The following is a 23,490-nucleotide window of genomic DNA, read 5'->3' as shown; positions in this document are numbered from 1 at the left end:
TGTCAAATCTTGAATTTATGAATGATTAGATTCAATGTGAAGCTAAGCTTGCTCTATTAACGCTGATGACACTGTAATAACGGCATGTGTCCACTCGATAATGCGGAGATATATTGCGAAACCAAACTACATGTATTGACGGAGGAGAATGATAAAACATGAGATGTTTGAAATTTTATTGCTCGAAATTATACATAATTGTTTGAGCACAACAACAATTGTAAATACATGGAAATAGTTAATTATGCAGGAATAGTCCTGACACGCCATCCTAACACCACTGTCTTCTGATACGCAAGATTCCATCAACGTAGACCGTAGGCTTTCATACCTTACATACCCTTGATCTCTACGACCAGATTGCTGTCAATGCCACGGCCTAAGAAACCAACACGCTTCAAAAAATGACATTTTTGCTGTCCACCATAGAATCTGTACACCTCCATTTTGAGCTATTTCCCGTAAATAAACGCCGATATCGTTGTGAGATATTTGTAGAGTGATGGTTATAGGCTTGTTGGAAGCAGAAAGTCTTATCATACTATACTATACTATAGTATACTATACTTCACTATATTGTTAATAGGTTTGTGAAATACGTAAATGCTTTCGCCTAGCTCATTTTATTGTTTACTGGAAAAGTTACTTTTGTGTTTGAATTGAATGAACTAGTTCTGAGCTTCGAGTTTAAGTTGTTAGCTGGACAGACATTTTTTAACTTAAAACAAGATAAGTTTTCGTTTCTTTTTTTTAAATTTTGAAATCGGAAATCTGAAGCACCAGATTGCTAAATGCACCGGCTTTCGAAACCCACTAAAGATAGAGACCGGCAACCAGTCTACTTTACCGGGACCGTATTAAAACCAAACATCGGGTACCGGTTGTCAAGATTTTGATATAAACAATATGGCGGATCATTGATGTACCTTGCGCTGTTTCAGCATTTAAATCGTGTTTAAACATGCTATTTTATTGCAGTCGGTGACTTAAAAATCCGTTTTGAATGAACTGAAACTATTTCCAATGCATATACGGCATAGAAATTGTCAACATGGCGAAGAATAAACTGGTAACTAATGACAAACTAGTGCTCATACATTTTTAATTAATTTTTGCCTTTTTGGGCTTGGCCGGGGCCTTTCTTGACTTAATCTTGGCCTTGCCCTTTTTTATGCCTTATGGCTTATGTCTTCCCTCCCTTTTTTATGGCTTATGTCTTTCCTCCCTTTTTTATGGCTTATGTTTTCCCTCCCTTGTCAGGGCCTTGTTGACTTGTGGCTCTGTGTGCTGCTTTTGGAGTGCTGGGCTGGTAGTATTTGGAATAACAATTTAATTCATTCTGTAGTGTTTATTTAAAAAAACTGGGCATTTGAGCTTACTTTTGTCGAATGCGTGAATTTCGGATAGATTTTTTGGATAGAGCCACGTAGGGTCTAGTCTAAAACTCTAGTAGGCTTAGGAGAAGGCCTACCGTATTCTAGGATGTTGGTCAGGGGTTTAGGTAGTACAGGAGGACCTAGCTAGCTATAGTCGATGGTTGGGCCTAGTAGTAGTGCAAGGAATAGGTATCCCGATAAGATTTTCTGCTGCCCCAGTGATCAGTAGATCTTTAACTGCCAAAGGTTGAATCATTACGCGCAGTTGGAAGTAGGAATGATTGTTATTTCAGGAGGAGCTCGAAGAAGAATTGAAATATGAATTTGCCGAAATGATGGATCGATTGAAAGAGATCGGCTGCGAAGACGAGGCTGATGACAAAGAGAAACTCATGCATTTATGGGGTCTTTATCTCGATTCACAGGTACGACACCTGGGGGCACCACCTGTCAGATATAGAATAAATAGTGCCATCTGGGTGGGCGTATGGGGAATAGGGGGTTGATAAGTTGAAATAGTGTCAACTTGGGGCGCCACCTGTCGGATAAATTGGAATAGGGGGCTCTGTGATAAGTTGAAATAGTATCATCTGCAGGCGCAACCTGTCCGATATAAGTTGAAATGATTCTCAACCACGATTATCACTTGAAAATTTTTGTGGTTACATTTCTAATGATAATTTGATTGAACACTAGGCTAGTTTATCGGATGCGTTGGACAGTATCGAGAATCTTCGCGGGCACCAAGCGGATGAAATGAAAGAGGTCGAGAATTACGTGGAACACATACGCAGTTTATCGGACGAGAGGGAAACGTTGACGCTGGAATTCGAGGCAGAAAACGAACAACTAAAAGCTGAAATCAATAAACTCAAACAGAGCCTTATGGGTATGACTGTGTTCACAAAAGAATTCTTGTGGCTTTAACCCTTTCAGTGCTGACTAAGTGATATTCAACAGTGCTGGAGATGATTTGATAATTAAGACAAATTTCCCCCCTTGTTGTATAACGGGAATACTGCTGTAGTGTCTCTACACCGCAGTGCGGTGTGTCGTTAGTTGCGAATATTTCACTATCTTTGACAGATGCCGCCATCTTTCAATCGATATAAAATTAATAATTACATTGTACTAATTACTTGGATACACTGCAATGCTGTGTACTCTAGCAAAGTCCTTCACCGATTAATACACCGCAGTGCGCTGTAGATGCACTAAAGGGTTAAAATAAACGTATAATGTAAAATGTAAAAGTGAACCCTCTTTCGCAAGACTTAAGATTACTTTATTTCAGCAGGTTCCACGACGCAGGAGACAACCGATATGTTACTGCAGCAGGGTTTAACCGATATCGCTCACGGATCTGCCACCGAACAAATAGCGTTTCTGCTCGTCGAGCGAGCGCGACTTTTAGATGAGCTAGAAATGGACCAATCACGAGCCAGTCGTACGGAGACGCCGGCGGCTAAAACGGGCGCGGTCACAGACGAGGAGCGCGCGGACTTCGAAGAGGAATTAATGCAGCAGCGAGATATGATGAAAAGGGTGAGAATTTCTTTATTTTGCTATTTTAAACATGACCGCACCAAAGCCGTTATTCAGTTACTCGGAGTATTGAGACTGATAGGACAGTATGGCAACAGGGAAAATATTAGAAAAAATAAATAGGAAGACAAGTTATTTTATGTCATTATTATGATTGAAACACAACAGACTGAAAATAGAATTCTTGATATGATATTATTTGGAGAACTCTGGGTGGCAGACTTCAGGTAATCTTAAAAAAGTCCAGGACCTGGTTCCACAGACTCAAATATATATAAAGAGTATGTATTTTTGGTACAACTGATAGAATATCAATACCTGCACTGTATACAGGACTGTAGATTGTTGGTAAGTTTATTATTTGTATGTTTACAGGTCAAGGCTCAATTAGAACAGCAACATGAAGAGGAGATCAGTGATCTTTTAGATGAGAAAGATAAACTAGAAGAACACCTGAACGATCTTCAAATAAAGGTAACATTTATATTTTATTGATACCACTCCCAAGTTTGGCAGTAACGGGAGAAATTTGATTTTCAAGTTAAAGTGATTATGAATTATCTGAAGTGATTATAAATTAACTAGAATTTAGCGTCAAATAACATATACCTGGGTATAGCTGTCGAACTGGACCCGCAATGCTTGGTCAGAGTGATAGTGTCTTATTATACGTATCTAGGATCTTTTTGAAAGTTTAACATGATTACGATTGATAGAACACTATATCCATGTTGACGCGATGTAGAGAGAATCCCACAATTATAACGAAAAAGTCCAAAAATGAAACTTCGAGATAGTAGTTTATTTCAACGTTTCGACTATATCCTAATAGTCGTCTTCAGGAATAATGAGATACTACAGAAATTATGAGATATATATACAATCCAGAGACAAAGAGACTAATTCAAGTAATCAGAGATGATACAAACTAAAGGAAAATTAACGTAGAAACAGTTACAGGCTAAAATAGATTAAAGGGAAGCAAACTAAGGGGTAATTATAAACAACAATAGTGAGTATAAATATAAATTAGAACTTGAAATCAGTAGTAAAAAGACAAACTAGGGGGCACTTAAATTAAAACAATGGTGAATACAAGTTGAGAGACTAAAATAGATGAGAGAACAATGATTAACATGATTAATTAACATGATTCCATGATTAATTAACATGATTCCATGAGGCTTGGTCTTCTGCTGAAGCTCAAACCAACAAAATTACGGCCCCTTGTTAAGAATTGGATCAGTTACTTACGGTTTTAGTACTTCACTCCGAAATGATGTTAAAGAGGTTGAAAGGTTATGAGTCACATTGTTTGTGAATCTGTGATCGCGTGATCAATGAATGTATTTAATTATCACGGTTGATTAAGTCTTGTACAATATTATGAATAGTTAATGATTCTGTGGGATTGATAGCTGTTTAATGTATATGCACGACACGTAGATGATCTAGCTTGTCGGTCCCCGGGGAGATGGAATTCTCTTCTCATGTTTAGAGAACATTTCATTTCGGGTTTGGACTTGAAACATGTGAGGATTATCTGCAGTTTAATTTCTTTGTTTTCAAACGTTTTTGCTTTTTTTAATTAGAATTTGAAACTTCTGTTATAGATATCAACCTACTCGCGTAGCAATATGACTTTTAATTCATTTCTTTTGGGAACCAATCGATGCTATTTTTCTAGAAAAAGTATCTTGAGAAGTTGAAACGCAAGCTTGTGGGGGGTTACTAAAGAATGTAAATTTTTTATGAAAATTCGTGTTTCTTGTGACTTCATATTTTTATTTTAAGTTTAAATTCTAGACTCGTATTAACTTAAAAGAATTTTTTTTTCTTATCATGTTGTTTCAGTTAAATCAAATTCAAACAGCAGCAGCAGCAGCAGCGCCCTCTGGTGAAAAAAACAGTGATCCGATTGTCGATCAATTACGCGATCGAATCGAAGTTTTAGACCACGAGAAAATGGAATTATCTCAGAACGTAAGTTACATAAACGAGTTGTCGATATAATGAAAAATCATGGAATTATTTTGGAATCAGGGAATTCTGACCCTTTTCTCAAAAATCAGAGAAAAATCTGGGAATTTGAATTTCTGGTGACGAGTGGCATTGATCAGGGCTGGTTAAGGGTCAGGCAAATATCAGGAATTTTTGAATGCCTCAATCTGTAAGAGCGCTGCTATCAAAATCTTTATTTACTTCTCTTTTGTTTCGGCAGATAAAGAATCTTCGAGATGAAAACGTGGCCCACCAGGCGAGCGCCGTTCAGCTACAATCTCACATCCACGACCTCGAGAATTTCATCGATAATCTGAATTACGAGAAACAAGAGCTCGAATCGAAAATCGATCTGTTCCAAGAGCTGGAAAACGAAACCCCCGACGAACAAGTCAAAGTAAGTGGAATGATTTATTTCAGATAACTAAAAAGATACCACAATAGATCGCTAAGTCTTGAGAGTTTAAGAGAAGTTCTTGAGAAGTGGATAAAACCAATTTTTATTCACACTAGTCGTATTAAGACCAATTTTTAGATCTGTGTTCCAAAAAGATTGAGCGAAATAAAGGTTACAGTGTATAGTTTGACTGTAGTACTAAAATCTAGGGTTCGAAAAATTCGAGCTTTGGAACTTGATTCAGACTCAAGAGTCCTTCAGTTTATCAAACCGACCCTCTCTTACTTATATATGATTTGTAGGTATTAAAAGCAGAATTGAACGAAATGAGAGAATTATTGAATTCTAGAAAAGACGATATCGAAAAACTGGAAGAGGAGAAGGCTATTTCAGAAACGGTAGGTTTAGACAGGGTGGGTGATCATTGACCTGGAAAACCTGGAAGACTCGGGGAATTTGAAAAATTTTGCAAAAAACCTAGAAAACCTAGGTATGCGCTATTGAACACACGGTTCTTGAGCAATACGCGATTCATCAAAAATGAATAAATCGTAACATTTTGAGCGACAAAATTTCTCGGATTCAATCAGGGAATTTTTTTGTGATAACATAGAAAAAATCAAGGAAAACTCAGGGAAATTGTAAATGGCGGCGCCCTGTTTACATCTCTGCCGATGTGGTACGGTTGTGAATGCGAAATGTTTAGATGTATTTTGATATTGTTGAAGGATTTGAAAGCTAAAATTGTTCGGCTTGAAATCTCTCTGAGCGACACGAAAATACAACTCGATCGAGAGGTGGACGAACGAAGAAACCTCGAACAGCGACTTAAACAATCCGACCTCGACGAGGGTCGCATTCGAGATCTCGAAACAACCAATGAGGAATTAAAAAAGCTACTTTCATTCGCGGCCAGTTCCCGTGCACGAGATTCGCAGAACGGCGCGTCGTCGGCGGAGACCGATCTCGAAGCGGCGGCGAATCGAAAAGAACTCGACCGGTTGCGCGAGAATCTGAATCAAGTGTACCGCGAGAACGCGGAATTACAGTCGCTTCTGGAGGAACGACAGAACGAGATGCTGCGTATTAAACACGTTCAGGATAGCGGTACATCGCGTGCGGAGGCACAGCTCGAACGAGAACGCGGTTTACGAGCCGATATCGAAGCCAGGAATAAAGTATTAGAAATCGAAGTCAATAAGGTACAGAAATGATACTTCATGCTCGCATCTTACTACAGCGTATATTGTAGGGTTTTGGTTAAGAAACTGTTTGTATCTTTATAATTTTCAAAAAGAATGAAGCATTTCATATTTAATTAGTAGCCCACAGCTATATCCACGTATATTAAACTTGAATTCAAATTTAGATGAGTATAAGTTAATGATAGTTCAATTTTGAAGCCCTGCCTTTAGGATTAAGTGATAGGGGGGAAACTGTTAGTTTAACCAGGGAGGTGGGAGTTCACTCCCACCTCCCTGGTTTAACCAACTTTGAAATATCATGATTGTGGGATAACTCATTATCTATCTGACTTCTTTATTCAAGAAATAAAGCATTGTATAAAACTGTAAATGATCAACGGACATGTTTCAGGTGCTAAGTCAATTACATGAGAAAGCGAATATTATAGTGTCTCTAGAACAACAATGCAGTCAGTTGCAAATTAAACTCGACCAGCAGTCGGACTCGATCAGCGCGAAGGACAATCAGCTTTCCGAAACGAATTTGAAACTTCAATTGGCCGAAAATCGAGTGAAACAACTGCAAAGTGAACTGGACGTGATCGGTGACCAGTATCAGGTATTAGAGAGACAACTGATCGACGGCAATGCGCTGAAAACTGAATTACAACTGAGCAAAGATGAAATAGCGAGACTTAAAGCGTCGATAGACGAGCAAAAATTACAGAGGTTCGTAAATATCATCATTACAAATAAAATACTACCGTCAATTTCATGCCTCATGTAAAGTCGTCGTGGCTGGGACTGACAAAATAGATTCAGTAAATTGAGATACTCAAATAGTGACGACTGATCTGAGCTTGATAGTTTTTGCGTCTTGGAAACGACAAAACTTTGGGGTTGGATCCGGATAATTTTTACAGTCTAGATTTTCTAGTTCCCTTAAAGAATACAGAGCAGAATCGCGCCTTTCAGGTTCATTAATCTGATTGTTATTTTATATTTGTCTTACACAGCGACGCTGAGGAACAGAGGTAAAATTATTAGTCGTAGTAATCATTGATTGTTGTGCGTAATTTTGTTGTCATAAGAAATAGAGTCAAAGCTGTTTAATTCGGAACATTTTGGATCTAAGAAATTCATTGAGCTTATGAGAAATCCTGATTAAACATCATAATCTCACAGAATAATGCAGGTTTAACAGACTCTAGGTTGAATTATCATTAGTTTTTGATGACAGTCTTCTTATTTTTGATGAAATTTACAAGCTTTATGATACTGGACTAAGCATTTCTGGAGCCAGTTCCACGGTTTTGAGATAGGATTTTACCAATATTGAAAAAGAAGTCATTTAGAGCCATTTAGACCTGCGGAACTAGCCCTCGATTTAGAAATCAAAAGCTAATGCTTCTAAAGGCTTTGGTATTTCCTAACAAATGAGTAATTTTTAGTTTCATAATAATGTATGCTTGTAATTTGGTACCCGGGTAGTATAGCATTATAACCATCATGTATAACACAAGGATGATTTTGCATATAAATGAAATTTCTGCCACTTTGCAAACAAGGCAAAGAGCACAAACAATATTGGTGAAGTTGTACATAAATTTGCCTAATCTTATTTTGCTAAAAATGTGTAGTGCATTAGAGAGGTGTGCCGAATTCTACAATTCTCTAATTTTCACAATAATTTATAATATTTCAATGTTCTATGATTGATTTCTGTTTTCTGAATGTTTGATTTTTGTTTTGTAGAATGATTGATAAGCAGGATGATGACAGCGTGCAATCGGAGTTGGAACAATTAAAGACGCACGAGCGCCACCTACTAGCGCAGAATCAATATCTACAGCACAGCATCGTCGAGTTAGAAAATCAAAACGCCGCTTCGCAGCGCGCTTTAAAAACTGCTCAAGATGCCGTAAGTGAGATTCCTGCACGCTCGTCAATTCGGGATCAGTTAGTCGGTCGGTCTTTCACTAGCTTCTTGTTGATCCAGGGTTCATAAGTTCAGATCCTGGGGCCAGTTGCACAGTCGTGACTTAAGTCCAAAAGTGGTCTTAAATCTTAAGACTGGTCGTAAGTCGTTAGAATGGCTATAGAACAAAGTTGGTCTTAGACTGGTCTTAAGCCTAAGCCATGACTATGCAACCGGTCCCTGGTGATGAGGGCAGCTGGCCTCTCTCAATCTAGTGACATATATTGATTCATATATGACAATTAGTTGATTTTTTGGTCACTTTATTTTAGCAATGCACGTGTGAATCGAATAAGAAGTTGTTAACCGATAAGTTGACGTATAGTCACCGGGAGCTGTCGCGAGTACAACACGAATATTCATCCGTCCAGGATCGATTCGACGCTTTGCTCAAACGCTACGAAGAACGAAAACAACACCACAAAGCGAAATTACAGAAAGCCAGGTCGGTTACACGAGTTCAAGGAAAACTCGATTTTTCGTTTAGTTAGTTTGATTATAGCGGTTTAATCCTGCGGCCAGTTGCACAGTCGTGACTTAAGTCCAAAAGTGGTCTTAAATGTTGAGTCTGGTCCTAGATTGTTAGATTGGCTATAGAACTAAGTTGGTCTGAGACTGGTCTTAAGTCTAACCCATGACGACTATGCAACCAGTCCCTGGTTTTTTGGCAATTTTTCAATCCGTCTTAAATCGGAAAATCAAGTAAATTCTCCTTGTCGCTTTTCAGGGAAATTTTCAATCGCGAAAAGTACAAACTGCGCGAATACGGGATGAAACTGGAGCAAGAGTTGAATTTGAAGGGAATCACCTTGACGAAAGAGATCGAACTGAAAGAAAAAACGATCTGCGATAATAAACTACTGATGAAAGAGAAACGACAGTTAATGACGAGGTAGCGTTAGAAGCTGAACGCGTCGGCCTTGAATCCTGGCGGCAAATTTTACTGAATTGATTTTAAAAAAGAGTAAAATAGACGCTCAGTCAGACGTTGAGAGTAGATGATAAGATAAGATGAAAACCCACTTGTATAGTTTGAAAGATTAAGCTAGTTAGGCTCTGATTTATTTATCAAGAATTAAAATAAAAAATTGAGATGCAATGGTTTCAGACTCTCTTCAAAGGCTCTTAAAAGAGATTCAGGAACGTTGTGGGTTAAGATAGGATTTTAATTCTCGATACCAGTAAACAAGTTACTAAATTTGTCGTCAGTTTTGATCATACGGTTTTAATTTAATTATTTGATTTCATGCTTCAAAATTTGATCGCTTACAGATTGACCGAAGAGGAAGAACGTTGGCGAGATAAATCGCGTACGGCGGCCATGTTGGAAGTGCGGTGTCGATTTCTCGAAGAAGAGAACGTGCAGCTACAGGATCGAGTGTGTATGATCAACAAGCACAAACAAGACGCGGAGAAAGCCCTCCGCGAGGCTCAGAAAGAACGACATAAAGAGGTCGGTTCCATCGTTCGAAAATATAGTCAAACTCGCTGAAGTCCTCATCGTTGGGACAATCATTAAATATACTACGAAAATTGAAACGGAAATACACATTATTGAGACTCGAAAATAATGATGACTCAAGTAATGCAACGACTTATTGCATGATGACTTTCTTGAGTTTGACTGTTGGTTTTAAAATTCCGTTTGATATATTCTTATTTGTAATGCGTGTTTGTCATCACTATTAATTCGTTTTAGGGCAATGTTATTTAGCTTAAAGGTAAAATTAGAAAATGCCGCTTGAAATTCGCTTGTGACGCTGAAAATGTACATTCCAAATTATACGCGAAGATCCTTTGAGAAAAGATGGCTATCTTAGATTTTAGAAATAGAATATTATACTTTACTTATTTCCACCTTGTAAATAGACACTTGCAGGCTAGTAGTACGATAACCACACTCAAATGTGGAGAACAGATAATAAGGTAACAACCCACTATGTACAATTAAAATAAATAAATTCTCAATTTTAAATTCTTTTAATTGTACATAGTTGGTTTTTATCTTACTTGCAGGCTCTTTCACTCATCACATTTTAGTATAGTTTGTAGAATCTAGTGCAGGTATTAATTAACCTGCAGTTTGGAACGCGCAACCCTTCAGATACCGGTATTCGTGATTATTGTCTGAAGTCTTAATGATCAGTTGTTAAAAGACTGATGAAATATCCAATGTCTGGTGTATGAACAGTAGACCGCCTGGCGGTACCGATCTATTCGGCATTCCATTGAAACCAGAGTAATAAAAACATTTTCTGTCCCTAGTGTTTGGCGATGTGATGTAGCATTTCGCCGGTCTCAGCACTACCACTGCTGTTGTTAATTTCCAATAAGAAATGTCTTGGGTAATGTCTGAGGGGGTGCTGAATCCAAGCTGGAGATTAAAACATACATGAAATCGTTTTACAACATTTTCCAGAGGCGGTTTCTGTATCGATTTTCATGCATTTTCTCATTTATTTCAGTTGTTAAAATCATGGAGTCAGAGTTATAACAGTTTGGGTAACGCGACATCGAGTGGGTTCGGAACGATGACCTGGGATTCATTCGGTTCTCCGTCGGCCACCGTCAAAAACACTCTCAACTCGACGATCGACGATAGATTGTCGCGGTCTCTCGATAATCTAGACGCGAGTTGATAGTTTGTTTTTCCTTCGCGAATGTCTCAATTTTGATTCATACATGTATCAGTAAATGTATTCTATGCAATAGTAATGACACATTTTAGATAAATAGGTGAATAGGGCGTCACTAGCGCCCAGTTCCACAGAGGTGAGTTAGAAAAAACTCCTGGGGCCGGTTCCATAGTCGAGACTTAAGTCCAAAAGTGGTCTTAAATCTTAAGACTGGTCTTAAGTTGTTAGATTGGCTATAGAACTAAGATAGTCTTCGACTGGTCTTAAGTCTAAGCCATGACTATGGATCCGGCCCCTGGGCCCATTTGCGACTTAAGTCCAAAACTGGTCCTAAATCTTAAGATCGGTCTCAATTTGTTAGATTGACTATAGAGCTAAGTCTTAAAATTCAAGCTGCGACTGCGACTGGCCCCTAGATCTAAGCTTAGATTTTAAGACCGGACTAAGGCCATTTTAGATTCTATATCTTGGACCACGGACCTAAGACCGACAGTCATAAAATAAAGATCTAACACCTAACTACACTGTGGAACAGGATCCAGGGCCCGACTTTGCAATTGATTCATCTGAAACGGAATGGTTTCGATTTTCACTAATCAATGTTTAACTCATGGAGGTATATTTTAGAATGTAGTAAGTAAGTTAGTAAGTAGGCTTCCGTATCACGGTATATCTTCCATTAAGTGCCAAAATGATTATAGATAAAGTACGTATCATGTATTAAAACCTGGTTAATTGTACACATTCCAGAAAAATTATGCAATATTTTCAATAAACTTTTTCCAACCATGGCGTGTACCATATATCTGTGTATTAGATCCATAATGCATGTAATAGTAATAATGATATTATTATTATTTATTATCGTTTCGAATTATTATCATCATCATAATTAACTTATTCAGATAAATTATCAATTTGTTGAGATTTTATTTTACAGAAGATATTTCTATATGATATATATATATATATACATACATATCTATTTTATCATTGACCATAAATAAGTGAAGGATATTTCCATTTGATTGATAGTTCAATTAGCCTGATATATGTTTATGGTAAAAAATTAGTTTATTCAATGTCTATTTATTTCACTGGTTTCTATTTTCGCTTTATTTGATCAGTTATATTACCGTACCGTAAACTCGGTAGACTAAGACATAATTATTAAATTTCTTGTTGAATCGCTGATCTATATATCTATTTTTTATTCCACGTTTTCTTCTTTGGACAAAAGTCTCTATATAGTTTGCGTTTCGAACTGTAAATATTAGATGCTGATTCATAGAATTGTCCTGATGCTGGAATACATAGATTTCTAGACTGTATGTATTGAATCCGAAAAGAAACGGGTATTTTGTACTTTCGTATTTGGTATTACAACATGCCATCATTTTTAAGGTTTTAATGAAATTTATTCATGAAAGAATAACGATAAATCTTCGTTGTATTTATTATAAGTAATAAAAATCTGATATGAATTAAGAAAGGTTTCTATCTGTATATTTGGGCTCGCGGATTTTATATCGTTGCACAGCACGGAAGTGTTTGGAAAATCCGCTAATGACAAGCATAACGGCAGCACCTCACGGTGCAGCGAGACAGTATGTCCATTGCCAGGGTCGGTTAATATTAGTGTATGAAAAATCCGCTAATGATAAGCATAGCGGCAGCACCTCACAGTGCAGTTGAGACATTGTGTCGATTGCCAAGGTTGGTTAATATTAGTGTATGAGAAATCCGCTAATGATAAGCATAGCGGCAGCACCTCACGGTGCAGTAGGCAGTCGGTTAAAGACAAGCACTTCTGACAACCATTTGTAACTGGGTCCTCGGAGAGCAACCAAACACTAAAACCAAACCTGAATCAAAAATCAATCAAACTATTTAGCAAATATTTTATATATCATAAAAATCTAGACACTAACAACACGTAGATTTGATGAAAAAAAGCTATTATGACTGAAGGTATCACCGCACAAGATTATGTACATCAAGGAATTCCAAGAACTATCGTTGCTGCTTTCGTCGAATGAAACACACTCTAATCCGCGTATATTGTAGAATAATTGAAGAAGTCCCACAATTCAAATTTGTTATGACTGTTGACTAACAGCCTGATGATGGCTGTTAGTCAACAGCCGAAACGTTGTGGTTTCGTTCTAATAAACTATCTCATATGAAATATGAATTGTGGACTTCTTCAATTAATCGCTGCTGCTGTTTTCGAGGTGCGACTCGATCGTGAGATGTAAAATAAAGTTGTGGTGTTTTCGATGTGACGTAATACTGGGTGTTTTAGGGAGATCGAGTGAGATCTTCAGCAGTACAATGTCGATTCCAACCACTGGAAATAAACGAAATGAATCCCGTTTGTAATGCCTTTCAATACACAACCTGTTAAGTTAGAAGTGAGTTTGTCACGGAATAATTTGTACGGCCGACTGTTATAAAGGTCTGCGGGGCCGATTAAATAGACCATACTATACGTGGGGTACGGTATCATAAACCACGGGGTTAACGAAATTCAAAATCGAAATTATTTCTTATCAGGATATCCCGAAGTTTGGTCTACAGAACTGGCCCCATCCGTGAGCTAGTAGGAACCCGAAAGTTTGGTCTACAGAACTGGCCCCATCCGTGAGCTGTTGGAGGATCTACACGTAACCCGAATCGATGAGTGACCGAAAACTTACAGTTTCCAAGTCGATTTGTGTTCTTCCTCTTATACCTCCGACAGTATGCTTCATAAAGGCGCCTAAAATTGTCCAAGAAAATAATTTACAAACATAAGATTGTTAGTGCAGGAGGAGATCGACTCGAGCTCAGTCAGCAACCTTTGGTAACCGCACTATTTTACGATATTCTAGAATAAACCATTTCGAATTACTTACCAAACATACAACGAAGTCTGGTGGAAGCGAGAACGAAATCTTCAAACGTCATTATCATATCCTTACCGCCGTATCGTTTTACAATCGGGATCAAGATGCGACGACTAACGGGGAAACCTACAAACATTTACAAACATATACAAACATATACGACAGTTTTCACGTATTCTGTAGACATATTCTCAATGGATCACAAGGGCCCGGTTTAATTACCCGGTTCAATTACCTTTAACCCGGGGGCTAACTCAATTGATAATGAATTGAGTTAGCCCAGGGTAAAAAGGTAATACCGTGCAGTCTATAAAACCGACCCAAGGATTACAGGACAAAACGTAAGATTTGTATATCTACAATCATCTTTTTTACCAATTCGTTTAAAGCATTTAGCCAACTCATACACATCAATTGAACCGTTGCTCTCTCGGTCGTACGTGTCAAAAACTCCCTGAAAATAGTACTAGGACTCAGATTTTGACTTAATTAAGGCCGGCCTTAAAAAGCCCGGACTGCTAGGAATCAATAGAGGACCAAACAAAAACGACCAGTAGATTCTTTTTTCGCGAATTTTTTACTCACTTTCCAGACGTTTATTTCGGTTATCATCTGAACAAATTCTTCATAGTCGATTTGACCAGAACGATCAGTCTGGAGGATAAGTCAAGAAAAGTCTGATGGCTGTGAAATATACCGTTGTATCAGGCTCACCGGCTGTTATATACTCGAAACAATGCATTTCGTACAAATACGTAAAAGGATACGTCCATCATAGCGAGCATGCTTCGACTCGCCTCAACCCCGAATTGGCGTTCTTCATCTCCACCTGCAAATAGAACAACACTTCTAGCAATCCGGACACAGAATATCGACAAACGACGACTTCAGTTCGAATTGAAATCGTGAACGACGCACATTCCATACCGATGATAGACAGAGGAGATTAAGGCGACTGCATTTAGATAAATATACGTGAATAGATGTATATCGTATAAGGGCGATTTAGTGGATGAAAGGATAGCAATGAGAAAGTGGCCTGAAAAGCCTGAAGCATACTGGTGCTTAGAGTGGCTACCGCCATCGTCATTGTGGCCCGGGGATTTCCATCGAATTTCATTGTCATTCCGCTAAGCGTCTATTGTTCCAATTCTCCAGTCTCAGTTCTTTGGAAAGAAAGTTTCTGGGCGACCGTCTTAGTCGGAATATACACTCGAGAATCTTATTTGTCCCCCTAACGCTGGCACTCCCATGCCCATAGATAAGTCGACGGCCTTCACCTTCGCATTAGGTAAACAGACGAGAGATAGAGAGGTAAGCATGGAGACGCGCGATTTACCCTTATATACAGTACGACGCTGCACAGAGAACAGAGACGGGCAACAGCCCCACTTATTATACCCTGTAGAACGATCGTGTCGCCGCCTGGTGGTGCCCGATGTTGAATTTACGCGATTGTATAAACCACCTACATGTACAGAGAAATAGGTAAACACAACTGAACTGCGTTGTGAAGATTGTTCGTTACTCTCTACTCATGTCGTATGAGATAAAAAGCAAATTATGATCTATATAATGCGAATTAATGCTGTTTGATGGATATCATCATGATTGTGCTGATGGTTATGGTAATGTAGCATAGCGCGCACCAAGGACGGAAGAATATTTACCTGTAGCGTAAAGATCGTTTAGGACCTGTTTCAATTCTCGAGCATCGATCAGGTGATCTCCTCCGGCGTACTTCTGGAACAGTTCCGTCAAGTTTGATTCGTCTTTTTCACGAGGCTGTGAACATTAAGTGAATAAGCGATTAGAAAGCGATGATCCAAGCTGTCTACAAGTGTCAAATGTTTTAAATTGCCCTCTTCCGAATGAATTCAAACTTTCACTTTTTACTGCATGATTGGTAGAATAAGGAAATGGTTTTCTACTTGAAAATTGCTGTAAAGTGCGTCTAATGCAGCCTCGAATTTTCAAATCCAACGCCTTGCAAATACATCTCCCAATCTACCATTTCAATGATGATCAAACTATTGGAACTTCAAAAGTAGGCTTTGGGTCCACACCACCCCTGTGACATATTAAAGGTTTTAACTATAATGAGCAGACGACATGAACTTACATCAGTTGGCCCGGTCTCTTCATCTATCTCACTAAAACGGAATAATATTTAAGCGTCAATACAAAATCTATTAACATAAATCTTCAAAACGATTTTTCCAATAAGACAACCCTTTGTTACGGCCCCATCACGACTTTTTCTACATTCGGACTAAAAGGTCAATACCAAGTAGTGCCAGATAATATGATAGCGTGTTATTTTCACATATCGGTGATGTGGCTTAGTGTGAGCAAAGCCATCCGTGTATGTCATCATTTTGCCCAGGTTCGAAACCGGGCATTGTCCGTGTTTTCTTGAGATATTCAAGTTCTTTTTGTAATTACTTCGTTTTTGGTGTTTCTTTTTCTGTGAATATCCTCAGCAGGAATTCCGCTTCTTTTCCCGGCGCGAATGTCGTCGGAATGATGATATAACGTCCCGGGTCGAGTTCGAATCGGTTCGTTGTTTCTCTCAAGTTCGTGTACGCGTTCGACATTGCCGCTCGTCTCAGCACGTAATCGCTGAAATTATCTTGATTGATCACCCTCGGCGTGTCGTTGCGAACCTGTGCAGAAGAATATAGAAAATATATCTTACTTAACACCTTCCTAATGTGTGACTGTGGCAACAGAGGATTCCGCTTGTGGCAAGTGAGGATCCACTAGGCGCGCTAGTAGTACACGTTCTACCGCGTTCAGATTCTTCTACATTGCAATTTAAGAACTGAAGAATCAGTGAAACAATATCATACGCAATCTCCCGATCAATATTACATCTATTTTAAGGCTCATAGTGATTAAAACTGCATGAAAATTCATTTCAGAGATGATGGTTAAAAACAATTTTGAAGGAGGACCGACTGTTAGTCATGCCATCTGGTGGTGCCAGCTGGATTTACATGAAACCCTACTATTTTCTAACCCGATTTTCACGATTTCTGATAATATGTATCTTCGTACCTTAAACACCTGAAATCCAATACTCGTCTCTTCAAACTGTCCGCGATTTTTCTCCATCAGAGAAACTATGAAAGTGCATTTGCCGTCATCTTGTGCCGCCTCAGGTTCTCCTAACAACGCGTACTGGGGATTTATCCACAAAAGTCCTTGAAATGAAAGGTTAAACGGTTATAACCCGTACAAATGGCCCGATCTTCCAGAAAAAATGGACTGCCGCCATCATGTCCCTCTAGTTACGTACTTTGATATGGTTTGTTACCGCAGCCTCCTGCACTAACGCCTCTTACCCATCGCCCATGGTAGACCGACTTTCCCCAGGTTTCGCGATCCTGTTCCCAGAAAATGAAAAAAAAAAACTTCAATATATTTTTCCAAATTCTATCAATAGTTTCATGTATATATCTTCGTACATAGCAATGGACGCGTTAAAGGGTTGTAAGTGTTAGTTACGATTTTAGAAATAGGTTGCACAGAGTTGATAGATGATTAGTTGGGATGTATATTAGTCTTCTACGGATTTATTTCTAAGATTGAATATTGCAAAAATCAGTTGATTTATCAAAATCAAATCCAACTCCACAGTCTGTAGAACAGAACAATGACTCGTTCAAGGAATGACTGAACATTTTAGAAGGTCCATCAGTATATCGTTATTTCTGTTTTATTAGAACTAATCATAAGCTAAGTCGTTAGAGGTTATTCGCGTAGACGTCAAAGCGCGTCATACTGGCCGTAAAACACAAGTGGCTGACTGAAGTAAAACCACAGCCATTCAAGACGGCCACTTCCGTGACGTCAGCGTCAAATAGTAATCATTATTAAGAGCTTAAGAGTTAGAGCCACTCGATTATGAAGCGGATAGCAAGTTTTATCATTCTTACTTTACCTGCGCTAAAGTCTAGAAAAAGATAAATATCAAAATAAAACACGTCAATATAATTTTACAAGCGGCATTATTTGGGACATATTCATAGGCGAAATATAGGACAACAGATCTGACCTTGTTCTAATTAATAGAAAAATTGCACACTAATACACGGACGAAATGGATTCGTAGAGATAATATATTGTGTACACTAACACTAAGATTTAATTGGTGTCATAAAAATGTGACAAATACGTTCAAAAAAGGCAATTGCAAAATAAACAAAATATCTAAATGATAAAATGATATTTTCGGCACAGGCGTCGATTACCTCATCGTCGATGACTCCCATAATAGCATCGGGAGAAAGATGAACCATTTCGCAGGATGTGAAGCTTTCTTTCCAGTCTTCAAATGGCATCCTAACAAAAACAAATGTTGTACCATAGTGTCTTAATAGTTAACGGTACTAATTCTCTCAAAATCGTAGTAGATCGTGAACTGACCAGAATTCGCCATCTTCGCGGTCGACTAAATGAAGTTTTTCTTTTTCTTCGTCAGGTATGCTATCCCACGCGGTAGAACTAAAAGACAACCGATTCGAAATGAAATTCGGTCTGGTTTTTAGAAACCTACACAGGAGGATGGGGTTGGACTAATTCAATCCTACCCCGGTCGGCTACAAGAACCCTAATTCAGCCCAATATAACTTCTGAGGATTTCTTTGAACAAGACTTTCTATATTATATTACCACTAAGCTTTCACGAAGATATTCTACATTTTCCAAGGCGTCAAATAATCTATTTGTATTTGTTATAACCGAGCAATTATAAATAAAACGCGTTTACTTGAATACCTACACAGAAAATTGTCATCTTTGTTTTCGCGAAACCTACCTGATGGAAAGAAAGTAGTACTTGCGGGTTTCGGTAGTACGCCACCATTAAGATGTTTGAGTGAAATGAGTACTGTTCAGATAATTGCTCGTAGTTATAACTGATATTGAATGGAAACGCAGAGCGTATATGATGCCCTAATACCTGTCTGAGAAGGCGCCTTTGTATTCACCGCGTCCCCACGGGTTCCTACAGCGAATCAGCCTCGTCCTTTCGCCTGCATTATCCGTTACCTGCAAAAAGTGCATTCAAAAATCAATTCATCGCTTGTATTTCCATTCCATTCCAACTGTGAAGCTTAATTACGAATCAAAATTTTTGTTAAACGCATCGGTTTTCGTAGGGATGAAAGATTATCGAAATATTACGAAGACTTTCAGAAATATCTCACTATTAACAGCTTACCGTAGCCATGCCTGTAATAGAGTAAGCATGTCCAGCATACAGACCATTAGGCAGTAGAACTTCACCTGGTACAGTTAACGATGCTTTCTACATCAATAATAAGAAAATACGTTGGATAATTCATTCGGCGCAAATAAAAGTTGGCGTTTAGATACGAATTGGCGATAGTTCAAACTGACCGCAATTGAACTGCCCAACATCGAATTCATTCTCAACGTTTTCATCAACAGGGAGTCCATATTCTCGGGCAGTTTTGACTTATCCTTCATGTTGATCACTTCGGATAGGCCACCGGTAAAATCGACGAGCGCGTCTTGTATGAAGCCACCATTGATGGCCTGGTAGGATCCGTGTATCCTGAGTAAAAATTTGTTAAAATATACGATACTGAAATTTTCTGCCAATATTTTGATAGTTGTACCGATTTCTGGCCAATTATTCTCGCTTCATTGAATTTCATTTGAGAGTCAAATTTAATAATCAATCAACTTAAGAAATACATCCAATGCCAAAACGAATGGATTTTTGAGTACAGGTTGGTGTTTAAATGTTTTGTAATCAAGTCGTTTTTTATGAGGTAACGATTTAAGAACGAATGAAGGTTCATCGGTTTGTCTTACTTGGCGTACGCCTTTTCGATGAGCGGTCCCCACATTTCGTTCGGCTGGTTTGTGTTTTGACAATAAATCAAACGACCGTTTTTCGTTGGCAGACGATCGTCAACGACGACCTCGGTCCACTTGCCGAATCGCCAGAAATTAAACCGAAATATTCCTGTAAATGACAAAGAAAAATAATTCCAAAAATCAATAGGGTTTTCTGCTACTTGGCAGAAAACCTAATTGTTATTCCCTTACTCCCATTATGATTATTCGCCCCTGCAATATACCCCCGATATACGTGTATACAATTAATTCACTTGTACGATGTGAATGTGAAAGATCCAATGAGGCGAAAAACCCGTTATGGCTGCTTTGCAGCTATATTTACATTCAATTTTTTCTGATAGTACACTAACTCTGCTAAGATAATAAAAACGCGGGAAGACGAGAATTTCTCGTCGGATAATTTACCGGCGTATTTTCCACGTTCAAACGTTTGATCTTTCGGTACGACTCTTTCAAACATGGCCGGTTGCGACATGGCGAACAGGGACGTGGCGGATACGAACCAGCAGTCACCCAGCTCCCCCTGGTCCAAGTCGAAACGACTGACCGAATGATTGATGAAAAGCGGCTGCTCGAAGATTTCCTGAAATGAAATTTTCCATTTCATTTGCCATTTATATAAAAATCAACCTAACATATCAATATCTTAGTTATTTTCCAACAAACTTTTTTATTAACGGACTCATAAAATTCATGTGGAATAAGTTGTTTCGAGTTCGGCGGAATTTTTGGGTCACGCTTGAAACTTTTGAATTTTTACATTCGTGTATATGCCGTTTTTACGATGTGTTACGGTTGTGTTGTTTTCGGCTAATTGAACCATTAAACACGCGTAGACACCATGTCGATGTTTTATGTATGTTTTTATATAAAGAGTTCCATAAAGCCTGAAAATCTACTGTGAAAATCTTTACACAGAGTTTATTCGATAAAGATCCCGATTACATTGGATATTTTGGCATTTAACTATATGGACGTTTACGTTTTAGGTTACGAACGCTCACGTCGCTACTACACCACCATTTTTCCCGGTATTAAAAAAGTTTGCTTTTTGCTACACGATGAATCAAGATTTTTAAAGCATTATCTAAAAAAATAAAACGGGTTCGGCCGAAATCTAACTGCGAATCCGCTCCGTTTTGACATAACGTGCGTTTATATCAATGAATTCGATTGCTAGGAATGTAATAAACAATATCATATGTTATGATAGATTTATATAGCATTTAGAACTCATCAAACGCTCGTAAAATATCGAAATGTAGAGAACAATTATATGAAGATGGGTCGGAATAGTTTTAGGTTATGTCGTATTTCGTTTTGTATTATAATTCATTAACTAACGACTGATTGCGATTGTGGGTCGCGTTGATTGATAGCCCGCAATGCCGCAACTTATATCGGTAATGCTATAGTTTTTGGCCAAACCGTGACATAGAATTTTTTAAAGGCCTAGCAGATTTAACGCAGTTCTGGGAATCACCGATGTATATTCGATCAACTGGTTTCAGCATTAACTGTTTAAGATTCCGTTTGAATTATGTATCATCTAACCGTTGAAACTTTTTTCATTTCATTTTAATTTCAAATTACGTCATGGATGCGTCATATAAACATAATGTGTATAACGCATTAAGTGCAGCTGGTGCAACAACCTTAATTCGATTCTAGAACTATATAAAATTCTATAGTTATATATAAACCTGGTAATGGGAAGTATATCTGGGGTTCGAACTGTGAATATGCGTAATACGATTTTAATAAGCATTTGTAAACAACGCACAAATTTGCATGTCATCTTTATCGAATCTCGCCGAAGTTTCGAGCCCCGTTATCTTAGTATTGGATTGGTCATCTCGTCGTACTTTGCGCAAAGAGAACCGCGATGCTATAACATAAAACCTGTGTTAATTTTACTATAACTACAATTATTACCATCAATACATAATCTATATAAGCCCGTAGTACCTTGGTTCGGCCCGTTATCGATTTCTACAAACAAGTGCAATAAATTATACATGTATATATTTATCATATATACGGGCAGAGTATGCGGCGGCGTGTATAAATCTGTAATTGTCGCTGTTTCTTGACCGAAATATCCAACGTACCGGGCACGATATGAGTTTACAGAACAATCAAGGTTATTTCGCGTCAAAATTGAAAAAATAAAAACCCTTGAAAAAGTGCAGAGAGCGCGCTATTATCGAGGCCTACTTGACCGCGATATTGCGTATGTAAATCATGCGCGTGCACAAACATGACGTAAAAAATCGATCTTCTCAACCGAATGTGTTACAATATCATATTGAAATATAAATTATGTTGATGATGTCAATATTTAGATTTTTCTAAATAATGAAATTTTAAATTTTTTTCAATAATGCAAAAATGCCCTCTGAAATAGAACCCTTTAGATATCGACATTATAACATCATAGACTTGTGTCACAACAGTTTGAGAAACGGGATATTTTGGTGCCGTACATGGATTCAATTCTGCAGCTAAAATGTGTTATCTCGCGAATATTGGTGGACCACCAACTCCTGTCAGATCAATCTTTAGCCAACGCCAGACATTAAAGCTTAGAACCTTTACTTTCAAAATCGTAGACAATACTTACCCATGGTCGCATCCATTGTACGTCGTGAGGAGGGTTTTTCCGATCGATCGAGAAGGATTTCGCCGGAAAATCCGCATCCTCAAATAACTGCCCGCTCTCCAATAACTCTGCTAATAGCTCCTTGTACGAACGATCTTGCTCGCGGGACATTTTAGCGATTTTGTTTTTTCACTATACAGCTCTATATATCTGGATAATACTAGATATATTTATTTCCGGGTTCGACTCTATTGTTAGCGAAGCTGTTATCGTAATTTATATTTTGTGGCGTCGAAAAAAAAACGTTATATCCCGGTTATTGATACAGTCCTGCAAGAGACTCGCCGAATGGTCGTCCGTCTGTCGAAGGTATTCGATATATTTGAATAATAAGTGTAACGCATTGTGCGCGCGTCACCTGCGATACTGTAGTTTATACACACACAGTGTTTCTGGTTTCAGTATACTTGTATATATATATTCCTGCAAAAAGTAAACCCTGGGCCATTCATTTAAACTGAGGACGACTCGTCGCGGAGCAAGTCACAAACGACAAGTGGGAAATTAATGCATTTATTATACGAGTCTGAATTATTCTATGGCGTTATTTTTTTCAGTCCGATTTTCAGAATTACGTAAAGCGTTCATACGAATGTTTTATTCCTTTATATGAAAGTGACATTGCGCGTATATAAGTGTATGTTTATTTTTTTTTCTGTAATCCGGTGGCTCAATGATACGTCGAAGCACAAAACCCACAACAGCAGAGTAAAACTTTCGTATATATATATATATACAGAATTTTTAAGTATAAATAGGGTTTTGAGTTGAAATGTCGACCTTTACTTTTCGTCGTGTTTTTGTCTTGAGAGTTGTTTTAGATTTTATTGATATTTCGAGGTCACGATTGTAATGAAAATTATGAGCGGTACAAAAATGACAGCGAAATTTACAAAGAAAAGAGAAAACATGAACCAATGATCGGTGG

The 23,490-nt window shown here is 38.1% G+C and overlaps 2 protein-coding genes across 6 annotated transcripts; one reads left to right on the top strand and one right to left on the bottom strand.

Moving 5' to 3' along the window:
• The first annotated feature begins 915 nt into the window (after positions 1-915).
• Positions 916-12,515, top strand: LOC141908326 (uncharacterized). 4 transcript variants are annotated; one of them, XM_074798330.1, is made up of 17 exons: positions 916-1,069; positions 1,670-1,801; positions 2,073-2,265; positions 2,671-2,921; positions 3,297-3,395; positions 4,776-4,904; positions 5,143-5,319; positions 5,622-5,717; positions 6,048-6,521; positions 6,916-7,232; positions 7,520-7,537; positions 8,259-8,424; positions 8,754-8,926; positions 9,209-9,373; positions 9,754-9,934; positions 10,181-10,202; positions 10,947-11,055. In XM_074798330.1, the coding sequence occupies exons 1-16, from the start codon at positions 1,052-1,054 to the stop codon at positions 10,193-10,195; spliced, it is 2,604 nt and encodes an 867-aa protein (XP_074654431.1). In that variant the 5' UTR covers positions 916-1,051; the 3' UTR covers positions 10,196-10,202; positions 10,947-11,055. The 4 variants fall into 4 exon arrangements, with proteins under 4 accessions (XP_074654431.1, XP_074654430.1, XP_074654429.1 ...); XM_074798329.1 differs by lacking the exon at positions 10,181-10,202 and having other exon boundaries at positions 2,674-2,921; positions 10,947-12,515; XM_074798328.1 differs by lacking the exon at positions 10,181-10,202 and having other exon boundaries at positions 10,947-12,515.
• Positions 12,516-13,033: 518 nt separating this feature from the next.
• Positions 13,034-22,887, bottom strand: LOC141908233 (calpain-B-like). 2 transcript variants are annotated; one of them, XM_074798171.1, is made up of 20 exons: positions 22,524-22,887; positions 20,306-20,483; positions 19,853-20,006; positions 19,412-19,589; positions 19,233-19,319; positions 18,972-19,060; positions 18,437-18,514; positions 18,262-18,352; positions 17,952-17,963; positions 17,307-17,394; positions 17,066-17,211; positions 16,451-16,671; positions 16,128-16,158; positions 15,676-15,790; positions 14,773-14,834; positions 14,591-14,659; positions 14,381-14,459; positions 14,015-14,131; positions 13,817-13,878; positions 13,034-13,467 (listed from the first exon to the last, which is right to left on the bottom strand). In XM_074798171.1, exons 1-20 carry the CDS (start codon positions 22,671-22,673, stop codon positions 13,441-13,443), a joined length of 2,034 nt encoding a protein of 677 aa, XP_074654272.1. In that variant the 5' UTR covers positions 22,674-22,887; the 3' UTR covers positions 13,034-13,440. The 2 variants fall into 2 exon arrangements, with proteins under 2 accessions (XP_074654272.1, XP_074654273.1); XM_074798172.1 differs by lacking the exon at positions 17,952-17,963.
• Between the last annotated feature and the right edge of the window lie 603 nt (positions 22,888-23,490).

Source organism: Tubulanus polymorphus, chromosome 7 (assembly GCF_964204645.1).
Source record: "Tubulanus polymorphus chromosome 7, tnTubPoly1.2, whole genome shotgun sequence".
NCBI classification, from domain to species: Eukaryota; Metazoa; Nemertea; class Palaeonemertea; order Tubulaniformes; family Tubulanidae; genus Tubulanus; species Tubulanus polymorphus.
Note: the sequence above shows the minus strand (reverse complement) of the source record. Positions and strands in the feature narration are given on the sequence as shown.